At 34.7% G+C, this 24,380-nt stretch overlaps 1 protein-coding gene across 6 annotated transcripts in view; it reads left to right on the plus strand.

Moving 5' to 3' along the window:
• The window catches only part of LOC110023901 (ABC transporter G family member 42-like), a 51,466-nt gene extending 32,366 nt beyond the window's left edge, over nucleotides 1–19,100 (plus strand). The window contains exons 12-24 of one of the 6 annotated variants that reach the window (XM_020723575.1): nucleotides 681–790; nucleotides 1,384–1,534; nucleotides 1,854–1,943; nucleotides 2,031–2,209; nucleotides 2,505–2,837; nucleotides 3,721–4,011; nucleotides 4,606–4,689; nucleotides 7,339–7,472; nucleotides 7,601–7,828; nucleotides 8,364–8,535; nucleotides 16,759–17,013; nucleotides 18,284–18,566; nucleotides 18,967–19,097. In XM_020723575.1, coding sequence (XP_020579234.1) covers nucleotides 681–790; nucleotides 1,384–1,534; nucleotides 1,854–1,943; nucleotides 2,031–2,209; nucleotides 2,505–2,837; nucleotides 3,721–4,011; nucleotides 4,606–4,689; nucleotides 7,339–7,472; nucleotides 7,601–7,828; nucleotides 8,364–8,535; nucleotides 16,759–17,013; nucleotides 18,284–18,553 — 2,297 coding nt within the window. In that variant the 3' untranslated portion in view covers nucleotides 18,554–18,566; nucleotides 18,967–19,097. Of the gene's footprint in view, nucleotides 1–680; nucleotides 791–1,383; nucleotides 1,535–1,853; nucleotides 1,944–2,030; nucleotides 2,210–2,504; nucleotides 2,838–3,720; nucleotides 4,012–4,605; nucleotides 4,690–7,338; nucleotides 7,473–7,600; nucleotides 8,004–8,363; nucleotides 8,536–16,758; nucleotides 17,014–18,283; nucleotides 18,567–18,966 lie in introns of those variants that run through there. The other 5 variants (XM_020723549.1, XM_020723558.1, XM_020723581.1 and 2 more) reach the window with 5 other exon arrangements.
• The last annotated feature ends 5,280 nt before the right edge of the window (nucleotides 19,101–24,380 follow it).

Genomic DNA, 24,380 nt, shown 5'->3' on the forward strand with positions numbered 1-24,380 from the left:
TAGCAATAGTTTTTTTGCTTTTTGAGTTTTTTAAGTGCAGTCATTGCAATCAAATATATTCTTTTTCAAATTAAGTCATAAATAAAACAAAATAAAAAAGCAAATTAAAATTTAAAAACAAAATTGATCCCAAATAGCCTCATGGTAGTTCTTGTATTTGTTTTGGTGGTAATATCTTTGTCTATCCGCCACTTGAATAATTTGTTTGATTTTACTATTAATGTCGATATAAGTAATAAAGTCATCAATGACAGCAACTTCATATTATTTATTACAAGAGTATATAAAAATTAAAATTGAATGACTTACATCCCTCATAATTTGAACTACCTCTTCTCTAGTTATTTTTATGAAGTTGATTTTTAAAAATAGCAACTCACTATCGTATATTTTTTATCAAACATCAAGAAATTCATCCATAATAGTTCTACCCCCTAAATACTTATTTTAAAACAAGCTAATCCTCAAATATAACATGTTTTTACCCAAACATTGGAAGTAGGGCACATACCAATTATGAAAAAAAATGATATTTTTAAAATAAGAAGCTTAAAAAATAAAATGATTGTAGTGAAACAATTAGTCAACTCATCATTCTCTATGTTTGTTATATTCATTTGTTTTTCTATCATAATTATCTTGTTTTCTATATATGAATATTTTTGAGATGTACATGGCAGCTTTGATGCCCAAATGGTGTCGCATTGGTTATTGGATTTCGCCGCTAACCTATTCATTTAATGCTATTGCAATCAATGAGATGCTTTCTCCAAGATGGATGGACAAATTTGTAAGTATTAATCTATATTTACATTCTTCACTTTTATTAAAACTGTTGGCTATGCTAAGTTACAATGAGAACGTTCTCATCATTTATGACTTCTTATGTACATTTTGTGCTGAGAGGTTAACAATAATTATAAAAATTCATTAAAAACAGTTTAGTGTTTTGGGATGTTCGCATGTATGGTATATGAATTTTTGATATAGTACTCTAATCTATATGATGTACTCCAATACATAGCAGATTGGTTGGAAATAAAGTGAAGAATTTTAAGAGGCCAAAGTTGGCAATTCAAGGCAGGCATTGAGGCCTCTACCAAATGTCCATCTTTTAGGAAAAAAAAAAACTCATCAAACAATAAAAAAGAATTTTTTCATAATCAAGGTGAACTTATTCTTATTTTTAAAGACATTTAACATTTTTTAAGGTTAATGTCGACTAAACAGACTGGATGTTTTAGCAAGAGCTAAAGAATAATCTACTATTAAAATTAAAGAATGATATATTTCTAAAATTCATATATTTGATGCTGTGTACCAATTAAGATCTTTAGTATTTCATGAAATCAGCTCTATTATAAAATCAACCTGATCTTGCAGGCACCAGATGGCAGGAGATTAGGATTGGCAGTTCTAGAGAATATCAATGCCCTCACAGATAAGAGCTGGTATTGGAGATCAGTTGTTATCCTTTTAGGTTATTCCGTCCTCTTCAATGTCCTCTTCACACTCTCCCTCCAGTATCTAAATCGTAAGTCATCGTTAATATAGGATTTACATGTACACCACTTAATTCTTTTGTATTTACATATCTAACACTTAAAACTTTAATTTTTGTCAATATACCACCTTACCTATGCATGAAAAGGTGCATCTCACTTTAAAAGTTAAAATAATGATATTTTTTTATGTGGTTTGAAATATTTGGATGGTATGAAAAGAAAAAGTAAAACACACATGTTAGATATGTAAATATATAAGAATTGGATGCTATGTATGTAAATGCCCCTAAAGAATATCAACAAGGCTTACGTGAGAATGACCATCATTACTTAATTTCATTGTGACAGCTCTGAGCAAGCAAAATCCTGTAGTTTCGGAAGAACCAGAAGTAGAGGTGAAAGATGAAAGATTTCCTAAGAATAACAATGAAAATATGTGTAAACATTAACTCTCACTTTCTGCTAATTTTTTTGCAAAGTTTGCTCAGAAGATATGAGATACTCATGACATCATATCATTTACAGTGGAGATAAAAGAACGAAGTTGGTGTGAGTACAAAAGCCCTTCCTCCCAAGATTGGCGTAGTTATGAAACATATCAGAACAAAGCAAAGAAAACTGGAACTAATGGAGGAATGAATTTTCCTTTTACGCCCCTTTCAATGTCTTTTAAAGAAGTAAATTACTATGTCAACGTACTTCCCGTGAGCCCCTCTTCTTTCCTTGCTTCCGAAAAAACAGAGCAAACTGTCAAAATAGTCTCTTGACCCTTTGTAGGGAGTCATTTAAGTTCCATAGTCTATAAAAGTGTCAATTTATTCCCCAGATGCTTTTAATATTGGCTAAAATTAGCCCGAATTTAAAAAGTCTAAGAACTACTGGCACTTTTATAGACTCAGGGATTAAACCAGCCTCATGTAAATAGTCAAGGGCTATTTTGCCACATACTATTTCAGGAAAAAAAAGAAATGAGATTAATGAAATGTTTTGCTTTAATAGGAAATTAAAAAGCAAGGGGTAACTGAAGATAGGCTACAGTTGTTGAGGGGGGTTACAGGGGTTTTCCGACCTGGAATCCTCACAGCTCTAATGGGTGAGAGTGGGGCAGGAAAGACAACACTTATGGATGTACTGGCTGGTAGAAAGACTGGAGGCCACATTGAAGGCGATATTAGGATTGCCGGCTATCCGAAGAAGCAATCGACATTTGCACGAATTTCGGGTTACTGCGAGCAGTTTGATGTCCACTCTCCTCAACTCACCGTCAAGGAGTCGTTAATCTTCTCTGCGTTACTTCGCCTTCCCAAGGAAGTCCATAAAGAAGATAAATTTGTAAGTTGAAATTCTTTTGGGGCATTTTCATACATACCATCCAATTCCTTTGTATTTACATATCTGACTTCTAAACTTTACTTTTTTACATTTATAACACTCAAATCTTTGCATCACATCAAAAACATCACATCAAAAATATCACCATTTTTTTTTAAATGTGAAATACACCTTTCCATGTATAGGCAAGGTGGTATTTATGTAACAATTGAAGTTTAGGTGTTAGACATGTAAATACATAAACTATTGACTGCTATGTATGTAAATCATCCGATTCTTTTAAAACATAAAATTTCTTTCACTACTACTGGTGTGTGGTTGGTTTTCATTTAAAAGATAATAAGACTATAGAATCTTTGTTTTAAATTAGTTTCAATTCCTTGAGTGCGTGAAAAAAACACCTGGGTTTTAACTATAACTAAAAATGGACACAAAAACAACTTCTAGGCTATTTTTGGCATCATTTTGTTTTGTTTCTACGGTGATTTTGCGTTGTTCGTTTTTGTTTGTTTTCATTTTCAAAGAAAACAAAAAATGTGTTTGAATGGTATGTAGAGATATGCATATTATTTAATTTTACTTACTGATAACCATTAAATTTTATTTCGATGACAATCTATTCAGTTAACTCCCACAATCTAATCAACAGTACTTGTCATCATCTTGTTAATTTCAAATAATTCAAAACTCATAAGATCAAACAATGTAAATAAAAATATCAGACAATCGTAACCATATCCTAGAACTTGAAAATACTACCAAAAAATTTCTTCAACTCATTCAACTATTACTGTCTCATCAACATAAAATTCAGCTCACATAAACTTTAATCTTTTTATCTTGCAAAGAAGGATTGACCAGCTTGAGATTCATCTATTTTTAGAGATTTGTGGATGTGGTGATGGACCTAGTCGAGCTCAAAATCCTTAAGGATGCATTGGTAGGTGTTCCAGGAGTTTCTGGTTTATCCACAGAGCAAAGGAAAAGGTTAACCATAGCCGTCGAGCTCGTTGCAAATCCATCAATCATCTTCATGGACGAACCAACAACCGGCCTTGATGCAAGGGCTGCGGCTATTGTGATGAGAACTGTGAGAAATACTGTCAACACAGGAAGAACTGTTGTTTGCACCATCCATCAACCGAGCATCGACATATTTGAACATTTTGACGAGGTAATTAAGGGATGGTTGGGATCACTTTTGATTTTTCATATTTTATTTTTTAGTTTTATTTTATTTTGTTTATGTTATTTACATGCAAACTAGCCAATTCCTAGGTATTTACATATCTAACACTTAAACTTTACTTTTTACATATATACCACCCAAATCTTTCATATCACACAAAAAAAATATTACTAATTGAAATGCACCTTTTCATGCATGGAAAAGATGGCATATATGTAAAAATTGAAGTTTAGATGTTAGATATGTAAATACATAGGAATTGCATGGTATGCATGTAAATCTTCTATGTTTTTAACAATACTAAAAAAAAAAATTTAAATACTCAACACATTTTTAAAAATGCTCAAAACAATTTTTAAATGTTTCGAATATTTTAAAAAATGGTTTAATTTATTTTTGAAAAAAAATGTACAAATTTACTAAACAAACATATTTTTAAAATAAAAGTAAAAATAAAAACAAAATAAAAAATAAAAATAAAAAACTTACCTCAAACAATCCCTAGGGGAACATGAAATGACCATTCTGTGTTATTTCAAGTTTACTCATTGTATGCACTCATGAAGCTTTGATTTGCAGCTGCTTCTGCTAAAGAGAGGGGGTCAGATAATATATTCTGGACCTTTGGGCACAAATTCTCAGAAGCTTATTGACTATTTTGAGGTTGGTATCTTAAATTATTTCTACCCTTATTTGCAACTGACAGCTTGATCTTTTTTTTTTTTTGCATATTAAAACTATTATTGCAATATATTTGATACCTCGATGCCTTTTCAAAACCATACAAAGTAGCATAGCACACATTTTTGTTGTCACTGGAATAATTCATTTGATCATTAATATTCGAAGTAGATTCATTTTTCAACTTTAATTGGAATTGATTCACAATAACTGTTTAACTATTCATCTATTTTCTTATCTCTATCATTGTAAATAATATAGAATAGAAAGGGAGGGTTTATATAGATTCTTATGTCATACTATTACTCATATTTAATAGTAATATAAAGAAGAAATAAAAAACATCTAAAATAATAGAATATGATTGTGAAGTATAGATTTGTTTTTTGTTTGAATCCGTTTCGGAGGATGTATGGCTGATAAGGGAGACCGACGGAGAAGTCAGAATTATCGGAGAATCTAAGCTCCTGATTTCCCTTTGTCGAAAGGGATCATCATATGGGTGAAGTGCTCGCCTAGGAGCAGAACTGATGGTAACTAAACCTCAAGCGGCAATACCGCTTCAGCTCCGAACAACAAAACATATGTGGTAATTTTAGTCGACATTTTATAAGTGGTTTGGTAAGCCCACAACACTTCTGTCTTTTTTGTATGTCATTCATGCTTGTTTTTGGTTAGTATCTTCTTCAGTAGCTTGACTAGTGTCTTGTTGAAAGCTTCCATCAAACCATTAGCTCTTGAATTATAGATTGATGAATACCATCAATTGATCTTGTGTTGATCAACGAACTTCTAAATTTTTGCACTTTTGAAGGTTGGACCATTGTCTGAAATAACAGGGTGTGGCACACTGAATTTATAAATAATATTTATGTGAATAAATTGATAACATGCTCGGTAGTAACTTCCTTGTACGGAGCAACCTCGGCCCATTTGGAGAAAGAATCCATCACTGCTAAAATGAAGCGGTGCCCCTTGGATAACGACAGATCGATAGGTTCAATTATATTCATACCCCAACATTCAAAAGATCAAAAAGCTAAAATTGAATGTAATGGATTTGGAGGTTGGTGTATCGTATCCCCATGGACTTGACTCTCGGGGCATTTCTTAGCATGATTAATACAATCTTTCACCTCTTGAGGTCCTCTTTCTTGATAAGAGGAATGAATATGATTCACTAGCCATGCTAATTGTCCATAAGGCCTAGCCTAGTTGGATGCTCGTTGGCCCCCTTTCTTAGGAATATTGGAGCTTTTATGCTTCCTAAGCCTAGACCAACCTTAGATACAGGTTCAATATGATTTTGAAATTCCATCTCAAATGAACTTTTCAATCTTCTCTTTTATACATACACACAAGCTTCTTTCCCAAAAACTGATTTATCATTCTTCAACAGAAGATTGTTACTATTGTGTAATCTAAATTTGTAAAATCTCTCTTTTCAAAAATTGAATCAACATTATTAAATGATGCATGTTCTTTAGCGAGCTATTATATTTATATAGAGCACAGTCAGGTAGTATATCTCACCTTGGCCGGTCCGATCATTCTCTTTATAAAGATTGGAGTTAATAAGATTGAACTTTATATAGCTAATCCAATCCTACTCTTAATAAATATGGAGTTGATAAGACTAAATCTCCATTAAGTCTGATCCTCCTCACTAGGACACGAGTCGATAGTACTAATATTTTTAATAATATTTTATGTAAATTGCTAAGATAAGTCCTTAAAATATTTTTCAATCAATTCATTGATGATAATCATGTTGATTTTAAATCTCAACCAGAGTGATTAATTTTAAAATTAAGCTAAAAAAATATGTGAATAAACTTAGTGGATTTATGTTAATAATATGATTCTCTGTAAGTGGGACAAACTTGATTAGGTTTAAAGTTACCTAAACCTCAACAAGAGAAATTTATTTATAAAATAAACAGTTTAAGCTACAAATCTCAGAATATTCACACAAAACTTTACCTCTTGAAGCTAAAAGCATGTCTCATCTACTCTTCACAACTGCTTGTTAAGTTTGACAAATTTAAGATCAATTCGAGCTCACAAAGAGTCAATATTATATTAGTATACTATTACATTCACACTCAAAATGTTCTACACTAATAAAGATGTGGATTGAATTCTCTGTTTGTGTAATTTGGCTAGTAAGTTCTGCAAATAAAGTGATTATGACCAGAGATTTCTAATAATTTGGTCAGCAAGCTCCACTATATTAAGATTAGGGTTGTCGCTCGTATGCTCCTCAATGACTTTCTTTTCTTTAAGTTGTGAATCATAGGGCATACCAACCATATATAAACTTAAATATAAAATATTTGAATGAAAAATCTCCCATCAGTGCCTATAATCTAATTTAGCAAGGCATCTTCAAGTGTATTACTGCATTGAAAATATATAATAACTGCATCATACCAACATTCATGTCACGAGGTCTCTTGTCTATATTTCTTGAAAAAGTGTGATGTTAACTCTGTAATTTTAAACACCAATTTTTTTAATATATACCATGTTACATTAGAAAATATGTTGCATTTGTAAATATGTTGGCTTTATGGCTATCAAAATCATCCCCAATCTTATAAGATAAAATATTATTACATTGCCCAACAGTCTGTTCCTGGAGTTCACAAAATACAGAATGGACGCAACCCAGCTGCATGGATGCTGGAAGAAAGCTCTATGGCCTCTGAAGCAAAACTAGGGATTGATTTTGCAGAGATATACAAATCCTCAGCTTTACAAAAGTAAGTTAAAGATTCAATTAAATTATTTTTAAGTAAAATCACAACTACTCATTAATTTAAACTCTGTATGTGTGTGTGTGTGTGTGTGTGTGACTGTGACATTTTTTTATTTGCATTTCCTTCAATAGGCGCAACATGGCTTTGGTTGAAGAGCAGAGCAAACCATTTCCTGGTACTTCTGATCTGCACTTCTCAACACAGCACCCTCAATCCAGGTTTGATCAATTCAGAATCTGCCTATGGAAGCATTGGTCAATATACTGGAGGAACCCAGAGTACAATCTCTCAAGACTTGGCTATGCTCTTGTGCTTTCTATACTGCTTGGAACCATTTTTTGGAAGATTGGACATCGCAGGTTTTTACGTGCATAAATAAAGGGGTTAAAATTAGGTTCTTGAATCGGGTTAACGTCTGACATGAAATTGAAGCGACCCAAAACTGCTTGACCTGAATCCAACCAGATATGATATGGGTCAGCAAGTCTAATCTGAACCCGACCTGCCTTCAACCCACTGACTCAACCCCGACTTGTATAGCTCCTATAGCATGAGGCATTATAGTTATTTGGATTAAAATGATCAAATTTAGGTCAACAGTGAGTAAGTCTTGGGTCATATTCGGGTTAGCACATCGATTTCAAATCAATTTTGAATTAGACGGTCAATTTCAAGTTGGCGGGTCAACTCAAACTTGACCTGAAATATTAAACGGGTTATGATTCTGAATCCGAATCTAACCCAAAAAATTTTCGGGTCAACCCAAACTTGGATTTTCCAAGTTGAGTTAGTGCCCGGTCAATTTTTGACAACCTCAACAGAATGTTCTTACTGAATTTTATGAATTGAATCATTCCTGAAGCGTTTTCTTCTTTTTTTTTTTCTTTTTTTCAGGGATAGTTCAGCTGAGCTTCAGTCTGTGGTTGGAGCAATGTACCTTGCGGTTATTTTTCTTGGGTTTGGCAATTGCGCCACTGTGCAAACCCATGTTGCAAATGAGAGAATTGTGTATTACCGTGAAAAGGCTGCTGGGTTGTACTCAGCTCTGCCTTATGCTCTTTCCCAGGTACTTGTAGTTACTAACCAGTACTAAATCATCCAGCAGCAATGTGTAAAACATTCTTTTATTTTTAATAGAGGCATTTACATACATACCACAAAATTCTTATGTATTTACGTATCTAACAAGTAAACATTCATATTTACATACATACCACTCAAATCTTTAACATCAAATCAAAAATATCACCAACAATACCTTTTTAAAGTAAAATACGGCTTTTCATGCACAAGCTTATGATAAAAAGGTGTTATAAGTGTAAATATTAAACTTTGGGTTGTAAATATACGAAATGTGTGGTATGTTTGTAAATTTTCCTTTTAAACTAATGTTTGCGTGTGTGTGTGTGTGCGGGTGTGTGTGTGTAATTTAGCATATTTTTAACTAATGGTATCTCATTTATGCGGCTCAGTTAAGGGGGAACATATTATATTTTAACAAAATTAAAAAGGGAAATTTGCATACGTAGCACACAATTCTTATGAATTTATATATATAACATCTAAAGTTTGATATTTACAATTATAACACCCTGGTGCTATAAACCTATGCATAAAAAGTTTCATTTGATTTTTAAAAATCAGTAAACTGGCATTTTTGAATTAATGTTAAGGATTTGAGTGTTCTGAATGTTATTATTAAAGTTTTGGTCTTAAATATGTAAATACATAAGAACTGTGTGATATGTATGTGAATGCCCCAATAAAAAAACATCAAAAAATAAAACAAAGCATGCGGCAAACAAATTGTTTCAGTACAATTTATTTTGGTTTTAAGTAGTTCAGTTTAAAATATTGCATTGCTCGATATTTTTGGTTTTGTTCTAGGTTAAGGTTTGAGAAAACCAAATAAATTCAAATTTCTTTAGAATATTACATGTATTTTAAAATATGAAATCAAAATTTAAAGTTTTTTTTTTTTTTATAAGTATACGACACAAGCACCTTAAGTATACGACACAAGCACCTTTTTTACTTTTGGTTTATATTAAGTGAAATTGAGTCAAGCTAACTAAAAATGATGCAAGAAAAATTAAACCAGTCAACTCAAAACTCAACTTATAGGGTCTGTTGATGTAGATTTAACTTTTCTAATCTAGCAATCCCTTGAATTTCTTTATTGTGTGCACATTTTATTATGTTATCTTTGATTTTTTTTTTCATACCTTAAAATTCTAAATTCTTGTGATTGCTGCATGTATATTTATAGGATACACAAGAATTTTAAATTATAAACCCTAACTTATGAGGTTCATTTGTGATACCGTAATAACACAAAATTGAAATCTGGAGTTTCAATAATTTCAAGAAAACCAATGAAAGCTTAACCGAAAATCTCAAGGAAGAGAATGAATACATTAATTGAAAAGAAAATTTATTGATCACCACCCGGATGTCACTTCAAGATACTGAACACACTTCTTAACTCGGAAGGATATGGGAAAAATTATTACAATGTATTGAAATTTGTATCTAATATAGGTTTCTATTTGTAAATAGAAGAAGTATGGTGATTTTTTTGTAATTGTTGTAAGGCTTTATATAAGCCCAGGTGTTAATGAAATGAGTTATTTTTCAAGGGCAGTCAATTATTTATGGTATTAGAACCTAAACCTAACAACCCATGTTGGGGTTGATTGGCGTGCGCTCTCGACCTCGTGATCAGTGTCTCCATCGCGAAAGGGGATAGCAGTGTGGCGCTTCACGCGACTTCAACGAAACAATCATGATTAGAGCTAGCAGGAACGGATGGCTTATTCATCACAAACTATCGCGGTTCGAGCTAAATGGGATGATAACTAAGGGATTAGAGCAGTCAAGATTAAATTTGACTGGAAAAGAGAGATCGCTAGTTGCGATTAGAGCTAACTAGGAAGGAGGACATCGTGGCGGGAAATAAAAGAAGCATTGGTGTGCCCTATAACCGAACTGACGGTGCCTTCAGCTGTTGGACCGCAACAGATGTTTCAAGCGGTTCGGTGCAGGGCAGGGTAAAACGCTTGTGAAACCATACTAGTGGAGCAGAGAACTTTGGCTCTATGTGCGTGAGAGGACGGCGGTGATCGAAGAATAATTAAATTTTGGATGTCAGGAGACAGATATTGTGGGGGGGTAAAGAATTATAGCATCTGGGTAAGATAGATCATGAGATTTTGAAGCTCTTGATGGCCCAACGTCTCGACGAGAGCCACTACCTCAACACGTGCTCTGATACAGGTGAACCTAGATCTCCCTCATGTGAATCTGAAGCTTGATGGACCGGCCACATAACTGAGTTAGTCTTGTCAGATCGAGACTGATTTAATAGAGAAGAGACTATAAGGATATCTGATGGGAGTCGAGCCAAAGAGTGACAATGTCGAGGGGGCGAGTGGAGGATCACACATGCATTGATTTACACTTGGCTACTAAATTTGATGGTTCCATCGATTGCAACATCAGTGGATGGCATTCGGAAGGTGAATGACATATAGACAAAGCTGAAGAGAACTTATGCTGAGAGTTTCGGATTCAACATGACATAGAGGCAGTGGTACAAGGTGATACAGCGATTCAGAATACTCCACAGAGTTGGAGCATCTGTGGCAAGATCTTGATCATTTCTTACCAATGTCAAGATGTGGTGATCCGCGTGCAAGAAGGGGGAGATATTTGCACAGATTAGGACTATGCAGTTTATGGCTTATCTATACCTGATTTTTTTATCAGAGGAGATCGGTCCTCCTAGCCTAGGCAATGATTCCTTCACTGGACGAGGCCATTGTCGTGATGTTGCAAGAGGAGTCACATGAGGCTATACTTTGAGCTGGGTGAACTTCCAGGTACACGATCTGCTTTGGCTACCTAGAGCTCATGTTCGACGAGTGCCTAGAGGGAGACATGCAGGCTCTACAACTATGAAGAAGTGAGACACCTGAGCTTGACTTGTACAAAGCCACATAAGAAAAGAGAGACGGGTGGGCGTGGATAGTCTAGAGGTTGTGATCATAATTGTGGGGGCTAAAGGGGTGAAAAAGTGGGCCACCTGGGCAAATCAGAGGTAGCAGACAACAAGGGAGAGATAGGGGTGGTCTTTATCAATGAAGATCACAAGCTCTTAGAGAACTAGAAGAAGAAGAAAGCAGCAGGGGGTGTGACCTAGGATGCATCCAGCTTATCATCATCCAAGGGAAATACTGCTACTTACGCCCAGCCAGCCAAAGGTACTTGTGATACACATGCTCTGGCCTCTATATCCACCACAAAATCACCATAATGGATAATAGATTATGGTGCGTCTAGACTTGTGGCAGGTGCTGCTAGTGAGTTCTCTTCATATACTCATATAGCAGTTCCAGAGAGCATTCAAACCCGTTGATGGTACAACACAGCTTGTAGGTTGTATTGATACAGTGAGACGTACCAATTTTATGGTTGTACCCAATATTTTGCATGATATTTTATTTCCAGCGAACCTTTCAACCATTAGTGTCATTATATTTCAACTAAAATTTATTGTTTTATTTGATATTCCTAAGGTGATCTTTCAGGGAAGGGGCCTGTTCGAAAACTTGGGACTAGCACATAGCATAGTAGACTCTAGAACTTGGATAGAGAGGGGATGGACTCAGCCTTGACAGTCATGGTAGAGAGTGTTCGAGTAGAAGGATCTGGGAGGAGCGTGGAGGATGTGTTGCTACTACATCAAAAGCGTACGAGACACTCTTCATTTAGCGTGTCGAGTCGTTTGTGTCCGTCTTTGTATGAAAAGGCAAATAAACAGAAATTTGTGTGTGAAGCGAGTTTGGTAAGCACATTAGGAGCTTTAATGTTAATTCTGGTAACAGGATCTCTTCTGTTTTTGATTTGTTACTCAAATGTATGGGGATCTGGTTCAACAACTTCGATTAATAGCTACATATATTTTGTGACTTTCATTCATTCCTTTTTTCGTGTTATTTGGTTATATTTGATGAGAAATAAAAATGTGTTTGCCTATTTTAAAAGCTTTCACAAAGCAATTCAGACTCAATGTAGTGCAATAGTGAAGATATTGAGGTCTGAAAACGATACAGAGTATGCCAACAAGACATTTGGGAGTATCTGTCAGCCCACGAGATATAATATCAAACCATTTGTCCATTCAAACCGGTACAAAGCAGAGTAGCAGAGAGGAAGAATAGACACATTCTAGAGGTAGTTAGAAGCATGATGATCTCGATAACTGTGCCAAAGCATTCTTGAGGGCAAACTGTTTTGACGACAGGTTAATTGATCAACAAAATGCCCTCAAGAGTGTTGGAGTGATGACTACCTTGTGAATTGTTGAAAGACGATAATGGTAGGATCCTCTCACCGAAGATATTCGGTTTTGTATGTTTTGTGAAGAATAATAAACCATAAATAGGGAAGTAGAATCCCAGAACTTTGAAGTGTATTTTTGTGTGTTATTTTGCTACTCATAAGGGGTATATTTGTTAGAGCCCAATAGAGAAGAAAATGTTTGTGAGTATGGATGTGATTTTTAGAGAGTTCGAACTATACTAAACCTTAAAGTTGACCTCACCCTTGGGTGACTCATCAGATATTGGAGATATGAAGCGAGAGGGGTAGAGTAGTGATGGTGAGAGATTGGTACAGGTGGGAACTAAGCCTTGTCTCATTGTGTGGGAATAATGACTAAGAAAGAGCTAGAAAAATAGAAAAATGAGCCCGAAGGTGGTGGGACTCGAGCTCAATGGGAGCTAATGGTGTATACAAGGAGAAAAAGGTAGAGTGAAGCAACAGTGTCTATCGTGTCACTTATATCAACAAGTCCCTTGTCTCGGTCTACCCCAACTCCTAAGACACCTACACCATCCATCGCAAAATCCAACTACACTGACGATATGATCCCTCTCTCTTCTCCTCCCACTCCCATAACTTTAAAGAAAACCTCTCACAACATTGTGGGTCTTTCTCATGATCATTATTCTCCTGATTGTTTTGGTTTCTCACGTGAAATTACTTAGTTTGTCTCATACTCTAACATATCACCTTTATATGGAGCATTCATTGTATCTTTGAACATTGTCTATATACCCAAGTGTTAGCGGGTAGCTAAGGAGGATCCAAAGTGGAAGGCTACAATGCTGGAGGAACTTGGTGCTCTTGATAAGAACAAGACATGGGAGCTCGTGTTATTGCAAGCAAAGAAAAAAGCAATCGAGTGCAAATGGGTCTTCATAGTGAAGTGGTGGTGAAAGGGTATAGTCAGACATATGGCATTGTCTCTCTAGCTGTGAATGGTGGATGAAGTTTACATTAAATGGATGTGAAGAATGTGTTTCTTCATGGGGATCTGCTAAAGGAGGTGTACATCGAGATACCCCTAAACTTCGATACAAACCAAACAATGGGCAAGGTATGTAGATTGAGAAAGTCACTGTATTGTTTGAAACAATCTCCTCGAGTTTGGTTTGACATATTCAGGAAAACAATGATAAACATGGGTTATCAACAAATCAATGATGACGACATGATGGTCACAAGACTATTCTTGTTGTGTATGTGGATGATATGATTCACTGTGGATGGTGAGGGAGAGCATGCTCAGCTGAATGTAAGTTTGGGCAAAGAGTTTGAGGTGAAGGACCTTGGACAGCTCAGATACTTCCTCATAGTTGAGGTGGCTCGTGGAGCATAAATGATTGTTTTATTCCAGAGGAAGTATGTGTTAGACTTGCTTAAAGATACATGCATGTTGGGATGCAAGTCAGCAGTTTCACCAATTTATCGAAAGGGAAAATTGAGCACAGAGGCAAGAGAGCTAGTTGATCGTGAGAGGTACTAGAGGTTGGTAGGTTGTCTCATCTATCTGACTCACACTCGTCCTGACATATCATTTTCAATAAGTGCGGTGAGTCGCTACATGCATGATCCGAGGAAGGGCCACATGGATGTAGTATATCCGATTCTTAGGTACCTGAAGAATGCAACAGGGCGAAAGTTGATTTTCAGGAAAAATTGAAATGTAAGCATTAAGGGCTATTGTAACTCTGACTAGGCGAGTTGTATGTATGACAAAAATTCTACATCTGGATACTGCATGTTTGTAGGGAGAAACTTGATCTCTTTGAAGAGCAAGAAACAGTCAGCAGTAATAAGGTCAACAACAAAGGCAGAGTATAAGGCCAAGGCCGTAGGAGTTACTGAGATGATGCGGCTGACAATCTTGTTGGTAGAGATCAAGGTGGACCAAGGAGCTAAAATGAATTGTGGTGTGACAACAAGTCAGCAACAACATTGCCAACAACCCGGTGCAGCATGATAGAACCAAACATGTGGAGATTGATAAATTCTTCATCAAGGAAAGAACTGAATAACGGTCTACTGGAGCTAAGTCATGTAGCCACTAGAGAGCAAGTGGCTGACTGCCTCATCAAAGGACTTAGCTCATTAGATTTGTCTTGGTTGTGTGACAATGGGTTTAGTGGATATCTTTTGCCCATCTTGAGAGGGAGTGTTGAGATTTGTGTCTAATGTAGTGTTCTATTTGTAAATAGAAGAAGTGTATGGATTTATTTGTAAATTTTTTAAGGCTCTATATAAGCCCAAGTATTAATGAGATGGGTAAGTTTTTCGAGAGCAATTAATCTTTACAACCAATCAAAACTCATCCCCTTTTAACATACAATGTAATGTTATATAAGCAAGCCCTCAACAAAAATAAAAAAACTAAGAAAAAAAGACTTGACTACAAGTATGACACCCTACTAAAAACATAACAATTTAAGTTCTTCTGTCATTCTTCTGGAGTTGACGGGGATTCTTCATGAGAAGCAGTTTCAGAATCAATTTCGTAATGTGGAGTTAAGTCGTCAAGGTTGAATGTAGTATAAATATTGTAGTCTCCCGGGAGATCAGTTTAAAAAGTGTTTTCATTAATGCGCTACATAATACGGAAAGGCCCATCGGCTTTGGCCTTGAGCTTCTCATATCTTCCCAGAGGAAAACGCTCTTTCCTTATTTGAATCCTTACTTTGTCTTCTTGTTTGAAAGTGACCAGAAGGATACAGGAAAGATTATTACAACCAATCAAAGCACTCCTCTCCTTCTAACATACAAGGCAGCCTTATGTAGGAAAGCCCTCAACAAAAATAGAAAATTAAGAAAAAAAAGATTTAATTACAAGCATGGAACCCCACTAAAAACATAACAATTTCACTGCTTGAATTTGGTTTAGATTTTACTCTTGTAATCCAACAATGCCATCCAATTGCTTCATATGTACTCATTTCATCATGTCATCTTTAATTGCGTTTTGTTTCTTACATTTTAATATGACAATTTCTTTTCTTTGTTTCATCCATACTTATTTTATCATGTTATAAACTTATGGGAAATTTATATAGATACGGCAAAATTCTTATGTATTTACATTTCTAACACCAAAATTTTGATATTTATATTTATAATGCTTTGATTTTATAAACCTATGCATGAAAAGGTGTATTTTATTTTTATGAAGTTTGTAAGAGTGGTAGTTTTGATGTGTTGTTAAATACTTAGAGTTTCATGCATGTAAATAGGAAAAGTCTAGGTGCTGAATATGTAAAAATTCAAGAATTGTATGGTATGTAAACAAACGCCCCTAAAATTATATGCTTAAAGAAAAGATTTAATTGTGGCTGATTCGATTTCAATTTCCAATAGTAAAGTTGATTTCATCTGATTCCAAACAATTGTTGGTTTGCAACCAAATTGAATCATGACAAGCTTCAAAACTAATATTATAAATACGCAATTATTGACAATAATTATTAATGTTTTTTAGTTGAATTTTCTGCCTAAGCATTGTACATGAAGCCTGTTTATAACTTTTCACAATGCCTAAACAAACTTTTGAGAAGAAGCTAATTGTATGAATCACATTGTTATACATTACTGAATGACCTTATGGTAAAAAAAAGAAAATTTACATACATACAACACAATATATTTACATATCTAACACCTAAAGTTTAATATTACACTTATAACACCTTGGATTCATAAACCTATGCATGAAAAGGTGCATTTCACTTTTTAAAAGTTAAAATAGCATTGTTTTTAATGTGATATAAAAGATTTGGGTGATATAAATGCCAAGCAAAATTTAGGCATTAGATATGTAAATACATAAGAATTGAGTGGAATGCATTTAAATGCCAAAAAAAAAATGATTTAAATGCCAAAAAAAAAAATGAATGTGTTCATACCGTTGGTGCAGGTGATCATAGAAATACCATACTTGCTCTTCCAGACAGCATACTTTGCGGTTATCATTTATTCCATGATGAGCTTCCTGTGGATTCCTTCGAAGTTTTTTTGGTTCGTTGTTATCTCCTTTCTAACCTTCAGTTACTTCACATACTTTGGGATGTTCTCAGTGGCGGTGTCTCCCAATTTGCAAGTCGCCGGAATCTTGTCCATATTCGTCTTTTTCACTTTCAATCTTTTTTCCAGTTTCTTCGTCCCAGGGCCAGTAAGTACTAAACTGCATAATCCTAAAAACTTTTACATGATTTTCTGAACAAAAAACAAGTATTTCTCATTGACATAATCACTTTCAGTGGCAAATTAGTGACAAAATAGTGTCCTTCTTCACTGCATGTATAAAGTGAGGAAATATAGTTCTCCCTCGAAGTAAAGATTGCAAAATCTACATCTTTACAGCTTAATTCCTATGTTTTTACATATCTAACACCTAAACTTCAACTTTTACATATCTGCTTTTACCTAAACTTCAACTTTTACATATCTGCCACCTTACCTATGCATGAAAAGGTGTATTTCACTATTTAAAGTTAAAATAATGCTATTTTTAATATGATATGAAAGATTTTGGTGTTAGATATGTAAATGCATAGAAAATGGGTGGTATGTAAGTAAACGCCCCATAAAAATTTTGCTTGGCATGCCTTTTCCTTTTTGCTAGATATCTGTCATAATTATCAGCCTTAATTAAGGCTATAGAATACATGTAATTAAGCAGTATTAGCTATAAAGGTCTGTATTTTAGGAATAGAACTATAGATTTCTTGTTAGCATTGATCTAATTGCTAGAATCCATGAAATATTGCTTGGTATTGACAAGAATTGGAGAGAATTGAATGAATATATTTTACTTTTCTAGTGAAATATCATATTTGTATTTTATAGTAAATACCCTAAATCTCATTATTTAAAGCCTTAGAGATTATTTTGAAGTTAGAAATAATATATGAGATAGTAGGCAATAGTTGGTGATTATAAAAAAAACTTGAGTATAATAAAAACAAGTAAAGGAGCGTTATTTACGTACGTCATACGCACACAGTTCTGCGTGCTTACTCCCTCGAATAACCTTCCAATAACTTAGTTATTGGGGGCTATTGAAAGTTTATTGGGGGTATTAAACTCAATAACATCTCAATAACCTTTCAATAACCTACCAATATCTTCCGCGGTTCGCGCTCATATTTTTTGTTATCATTCGGGGTTTTGTGAGGTTATTGGGGGTATTAACCTCAATAACACTGACATAACCCTCTAATACCTCTCGAATAACCAAAGCACACACGCAGAACTGCGTGCGTGTGATGTACGTAAATATTTTTCCAAGTGAAGGGGATGTTTAGGAAAAGTTATTGCATCTTTATTGGTAAGGTTGATGATTAAATATTTTTCCAAGTAAAGGGGATGTTTAGTAAAAGTTATTGCATCTTTATTGGTAAGGTTGATGATAACCACAAGTACTGAATTTTGAACTGCAGAAACTTCCACCATGGTGGGCTTGGTACTACAGACTCTGCCCCGTTTCATGGTCCTTTTACGGCCTTATCGTCACACAATACGGCGACGTTTATGACCTAATAAAGGTCCCAGGTGAGGCCGACCAGCAGATCAGAGACTACGTTTTGCACCATTATGGTTACAGTGATGATCACATGAACCTCACGCTTGCTGTGCTCCTGGGCTTCACGGTCCTCTTCGCCGCCGCATATACTTGCTGCATTCGCTCTCTGAACTTCCAGCGAAGATAGATTATTTGTGAAGGTAATTTTCTTCCCCACCGCCTTTTTTTTTATAAAGATTTCTGTTCTTTGATTATGATTTGTCGATTCTATGTGCTTTTTGTAATATAGAGCAGAGAAAATAGGTTGGGGTTTTATACATAACAATTAACAATCACATAAAATATATTATATTTAATGATTGGGATGGTTGGTTTGTAAGGACACCAGAATAAGTAATGTTAATAAAGAAATGATTGGAAGTTAAGAGATGATGAAATAATTTACACTGAAATGTTTAGGTGTGTGCACTATATGTAATTATAAGAGAAGTTATGGGAGTGTTATTTGTGATTTGTATTGCCATTGATTATATATATAATATTTTTGGCATTTACACCCAATTCCTACTTATTTATATATTTAATGCTTGTGTGCAACAGGTGGTCTGCTGGTTGGCAGCCTCGGCGCAAGTCCCTTCTGTCCGGGGTTCAAATCTATTTTGGTTGAATTAGCAAATATGGGGTGGACAGACACATGCTGTCATCTATCTTTTATTATTATTATTATTATTATTATTATTATTATTATTATTATATATCTATATATGTGTGTGTGTGTGTGTGGTATAATGACTAATGTATAATTTTGTATTTATACCACTCAAAATTTTCATACAATATGCGCAAGCTTTCTCTGTCTACCTCTGCCTTTCTTAACATAAGTAGAATCTGAAACATCTACTCTTCTAACCGGATTATTGATCAAACCATCTAAGACGACTCTCTTATTTTGTTCACCATTAGAGCTACACCAACCCTATCACAGATATATTTATTTCGCATTTTGCCTCTATAAAGCCACTCATCCACCTAAGCATTCTCATCCCAGCAACACTCAACTTAGTTGTGCTTTTCTTTTAACGTCCAACATTCTACGCCATAGAGCATTGACAACACAACTATACTAATAGTAGAATAAAAAAGGAGGCATTCACATACACACAAAATTCTAATGTATTTACACTTCTCACACCTAAACCTTCATATTTATACACATAGCTAGGGGTGTAAACGAACCGAACACGAACGAACAAAGCTTGTGTTCGTGTTTGGTTCGTTTAAAATTTACTCGTGTTCGTTTCTTAACGAACGAGCCGAACACGAACCGAACACGAACCAAACACGTGCTGTTCGCGAACGACGAGCCAGTTTGACATCCCTAATATTAATATATAAAAATAATATTATATATTAATTATATAACTTATATTATATAAATATACAATATCTATATTAGTATATTACTACTATAGTATATTAATATATTATTATTCTTATTTTATTATATATTATTATTTATAAAGTTTAATGTTTTAAAATATAATATTTTTTTTATATATAGTTATTTTATATTATTTTATATTTCAAACAATAACGGTTCGAACACAAACGAACGCATTACTGTTCGTGTTTGGTTCGTTTAACTTACAAAACGAAAAAAATTTGTTCGCGTTTGTCTCGTTTACTTATCGAACGAATCAAACACGAACTCATTGACGAACCGAACACGAACTATTCGCGAACAACGAGCTACAAACAACGAGCTTTTTTGACAGCCCTACACATAGCACTCTTTAACACTTTAATATCACATCAAAAACAGCATTATTATCACTCTTTAAAGCTTAAATGCAGATTTAAAACACAAAGTGCTATAATGTAAATATGAACGTTTAGGTGTGTGACATGTAAATACATCAGACTTTTGAGCTAGGTATGTAAATTTTCCAACCATAAAAGTACAAGAAGCAATAGAATGAAATCCACAAGAAAAGCTCAAAATTAACACATAAAATGCATTATTTTTAAGTGAAGATTGAGCTCTTAAATGCTCGTAGTCTACAAAAGTACTTTTTCATGCATAGGTTAATGCTTGTGTTATAAATGTAAATATGAAATTTTAGTTAGATATGTAAATAGATAAGAACTGTTTGTTTTGTACATAAAATTCCCAAAACAAAAATAAAAAATGAAAAGAGAGACCTTGATGATTGCAAATTTACCGGTGCGGCTCCACCTGGGTTGTATCGGCTCCTGCTCATAAGAAAAATAATTAAAATATAATGTCCCAAAATTTTGATTTAAAATTTTATTCAAAATATTCAGAGATGAAGGGCCCATTTGGGGCAGCTTATTGGGAGCGGTGGTGTTTTGAAAACGCCGTCTCCCTGTTTGATAAATACGTTCGGATGGCTTATTCCTACCACACTGCGTCCGCGTACGATAAATCCTTTATGTTGTTCGACGTAGTGCGAGCCCCGCGTCCGGCGTTAGTGATCCGCGAACATTCTTGCCCTAGGAATTCCGGAGGTACCCCTGATCTCCCTCGCCTTCTCCCTCGTTGGATTTGGGATTCCTTTCTAATCCGTCGCCCTAGCGGAGATCGAACATTCTTCCTTTCCAATTTTTTTTCCTGATCATCAAGTATCCTTTCGATTTCCCTAGCTACGATCCTTGGAAAGCTTCCTTTTCTCTAATCTTTTTTCTGGGAAGTGTAGATGCAAGAAATGATTTTTTTTTTCGTATGAAATATGAGCACATTACGGGTTTTAGCAATAGCTCAGTTGAGACCTGTTGCATGAGTTGTTTTCGACATCCTCTAGTTTTTGGCATTTTCTCTGGTTTTTGAGTTTAGGCTAGTTGAGATATGTTTCATTTTCTCTGGCCCGATATGTTGGCTTCCTTTTCTCTGATCTTTTTTTTGGGAAGTGTAGATGCAAGAAATGAATTTTTTTTTCGTATGAAATATGAGTACATTACGGGTTTTCAGCTATAGCCCAGTTGAGATCTGTTGTATGAGTTGTTTTCGGCATCATCTGGTTTTTGGTATTTTCTCTGGTTTTTTTGGTTTAGGCCAATTGAGATATGTTTCATTTTCTCTGGCCCGATATGTTGACATTTTCTCTGGTTTTTGGGTTCCCTAGCTGCGATCCTTGGAAAGCTTACTTTTTTCTGATCTTTTTTTTCTGGGAAGTGTAGATGCAAGAAATGAAAAAAAAAATTCGTATGAAATATGAGTACATTACGGGTTTTTAGTTATAGCCCAGTTGACATCTGTGGCATGAGTTGTTTTCGACATCCTCTGATTTTTGGGTTTAGGCGAGTTAAGATACTAGTTGGAATGTCATTTGGGTTTTCACCACTGATATGGATGAGGCTCTGTTTGTGTGATGGGAGGTATTGGCTCCAGTTTTAAACAAATTGGTCGAGATATTATTGTTTACCTGCAGTTTCTGTGATGGACAATTTGCAGGAATTTCTGTTATGCATGATTTACCACCAATAAGTTATTCAGTTTTACCATATAGGGGCAGGAATGTCATTTATACAACAATAACTATCAATAAACTATTCTGAATAAGCTACCCCAAGCAGTAAACCAGAGTATTCTGATAATCTGCAGATTATCATATTATCAGAAAGAGTATTCTGATAATCTGCAGATTATCAGATTATCAAAATAATTTATTTATCAGCTGATTATAAATTAGAATATTATAAATTAAACTAGTGAAAATATCATTCTTGCATCGTTATTAAATCATTTAAATTATATTAAAATAATTTTAATATTTATTACATATTTTGATTCAGATCCTGATTTAAGATCTATTTGAGGCAGCTGTTGATTATTTATAATCAGATTATCAGAATAAACAGGCTTGTTGTTTGAGACAGTTTATTTAGAACAGCTTACTGGGAATTGTTGTTGGATAAATAACAATTCTGTCCTTGTTTGGTTGAGATGTTTGCAACATAACTGTATATGAAAAATAATATGATTTATTCAAAATCCTATAAGATTTACATACAAAACAACCTTAAAATCTAACATCCAAGCTTTCTGCACAAACATCATAGGGATTTGTAGTATGTGCAAGTGCAACATTTATGCAAGTTTATAATCTTGCTCATACATTTCCAAGAAAACTCATAAATTTCTGCAAGAAAACTCATAAAAAAGCTTAAAAAAATAGTCTAGACAATTTTTGCAAGTTTAGAAAAAATAGTCTAGATTAAAAAAAAACAGTAAAAAAATAGTCCAAGAAAACAAATAAATTTCTGCAAGTTTATAATCTTGTTGATACAACATTCTACAGCAAATATGTATAAATTAACTTCATAAATGAAGAAGAAATGATACATTTAAACAAAGAAACGATTTTTAACTCCATAAAAAATGCTTACAATGGACGGGTAGGGTGTTGAGAAGAGAAGGGCAAGGTATCGGAGAGGAGAAGCGACCGGGACGGCTTGAGAGAGATCGGAGAGGAGAAGGCTTCGATCTCCGCCTGGAGCCAGCTTCAATCTTCGCCATGGACCACGACCGGAGAGGAGAAGGGCACGGTATCATCACCTGGAGCTGGCTTCAATCTCCGCCATGGACCGCAACCGGGACGGCTTGGGAGAAATCGCGAGAGAAGGAGAGATCAGAGAGGAGAAGCGAAGGGCACGGTATCGGAGAGGAGGATGATCGAGGCTGGAGGGTAATATGCTCGAACGTAACGCGGAAAGTAGGGTTCGAAGGCCATTCGCGAATAATGAAGGAATGGAGTGGAATGGCGTTCAACAAATTTGTATCGCGAGAGATACTTGCGAAACAAATGCGAAGGAGGCATTTTTAAAACTCCCATAGCCCAAATAAGCTGCCCCAAACAGGGCCTTAACCCCAATTGAACCACTGAACTTCGAACTTCTTCTCCTACCGGTTTAATGTCTGATCCAATTTTTACACTCTTTGTCTCATACACCTCCCACATCACCAAACATCAATTTGCCATAACAAAATGACTCATTGCAATGTTTCACAAATTAAAAGCCATCACTCCAATTAATGCAAAGATGTTTGGTTGTTTACTTATAAAATCTTGAGTAATGACACTTGCTAATAAGGAGCAACGATGGTTGCCTTGGCCTGTTCTCACCTAAGCATCTAGAAAAGCACCCAACCTGCCTTCCCCACACTAATATTCTACACTCAACTAAGAAACAGAGCCCCTATCTCTGCCAAAACTAAAAATATCAGTCATTAAAAAAAAAGGGTAAGATTTATATACATAGCACTCAATTCCTATGTATTCACACCTAAAGTTTGATTTTTTACATACATTGCACCTTACTAAGCATGAAAAATCTTTCACATTTAAAAAGTTAAAATGGCGGTATTTTTTTTATGCGATATAAAAGATTTGGGTTGTACAAATGTAAAAATCAAAATGTAAGTGTTAGATATGTCAATACATAAGAATTAGATGGCATGCACAAAAAATACATTTCCCAAATGAAATGTTGTTTTCAAGATCCACATGCCACTCTCAAAATGTGTAAATACATATCAAAACACCATATAACTATGCAAAAGACAGTAATTAATTAAAGTATCATGAGCACAACCCTAACCTCTGCCAATCCCACCTAACTGAGAAGCCCAAGATTGATCTTTTACATCATAATTCATGCACGAATGGCATAAAAATTACAAATTTGGCATTCATAGCCATTGTAAATAGCGAAAAATGTAATTATGTAATGGAAAATAAAAACAAAAAAAGGTAAATACCATCATGTGAAAGTGAAAGTGAAACAGATTTTAGGCTGTAAGCATTGATATAAACCTAACTGAAGAGACACTTAAATACAGAATGAGCATAAAGGCGACATAATAAATTTGGGACATTTACATGCATCCACCCAATTCCTCTGTATTTACATGTTAGCGCCTAAGCTTATATTTTTTATATTTATACCTCCCAAATCTTTCATATAGATAAAAAATAAAAATACACATTTTCATG

The sequence above is a fragment of the Phalaenopsis equestris genome, unplaced genomic scaffold, assembly GCF_001263595.1.
Source record: "Phalaenopsis equestris unplaced genomic scaffold, ASM126359v1 Scaffold000002, whole genome shotgun sequence".
Classification (NCBI taxonomy): domain Eukaryota; kingdom Viridiplantae; phylum Streptophyta; class Magnoliopsida; order Asparagales; family Orchidaceae; genus Phalaenopsis; species Phalaenopsis equestris.